The sequence below is a fragment of the Nestor notabilis genome, unplaced genomic scaffold (genome assembly GCF_000696875.1).
Source record: "Nestor notabilis isolate BGI_N333 unplaced genomic scaffold, ASM69687v1 scaffold14047, whole genome shotgun sequence".
NCBI lineage: Eukaryota > Metazoa > Chordata > Aves > Psittaciformes > Psittacidae > Nestor > Nestor notabilis.
In genome coordinates, this window is record NW_009937935.1 from 3,581 (window position 1) to 4,388 (window position 808).

Sequence of the window (808 nt, forward strand, 5' to 3'; positions counted from 1 at the left end):
CTGGGTGTGGTTCTGGTGGGTTCGGGGCAGCCAGTGACATCCGAGGCCGGCGGAAGGACCCGGTGGGGCGCTGCTCCCTGTGCTCCCAAAGCTTTGGTCTGGTTCATTGAAGGATCCCCCCCAACTTCCACCCTGTGCTCCCTTCCCAAACACCAGGAGAAACCTCTGGGAAAGCTTTCTCCTCCTCCTCCTCGCAGCGTGTCCGGGAGGGGAGGCTGGTTTTCCTCACATCCGCTCCCTCCTGCATCACTTCCATCACACCAGCCAAATGCCATTTCTCATCCCAAGCAACCAAATCCCTGCTCCCTCCTTCCACAGAGAGGGAGAGGAGCGGAGGGGGGTGGGGGGTGTTAAAAACCATAATATATATATATATTATTGCATTCCCCATCTTTTATGGGTCCCAGGACCAGCGCCGGGGCAGAGCGCTCAGAACCTGTGCACCAGAGCTTCCCGCTCCTTGCGTTTCAGCTCCTCTTTGTAACAGCAGGAACAGAAATTCCCAGTTTCTGGATGTCCATAAAAACTGCAGTTCGGCTGCTTGCATTTGGTCTGCTGCACGTTATAAAGGACTCTGCTCTTAGCTCTGTCTGCCGGGCTTCCTCTCTGCGAGCTGTCCTGCTCCAGGTATTCCCGGTAGCCGTTGCTGTGCGGGGGGAGGCAGGCTGAGCCGTTGCACTCCGGTGGGTAGGTGGGATGGATGTCCATGTCCGTGGGGGGGAACCTCCCGAGGTGGGAAGGGCTGGTTTGGTAGGGATTTGGCCGGGCCTGGGTGCAGTGCCTGGGTAAGGTGGCGTAGGGGAGGGGG

General features: G+C 58.5%; 1 protein-coding gene across 1 annotated transcript in view; it reads right to left on the bottom strand.

The window, feature by feature from the left end:
• Nucleotides 1-429: 429 nt before the first annotated feature.
• OTUD7B (OTU deubiquitinase 7B) overlaps nt 430-808 on the bottom strand; it is a 17,143-nt gene continuing 16,764 nt past the window's right edge. Inside the window, 2 exon segments of the mRNA XM_010019075.1 lie at nt 430-798; nt 801-808. The exon segment at nt 801-808 is cut by the window's right edge and continues 931 nt beyond it. Of these exon segments, the coding sequence (XP_010017377.1) occupies nt 430-798; nt 801-808 (377 nt within the window).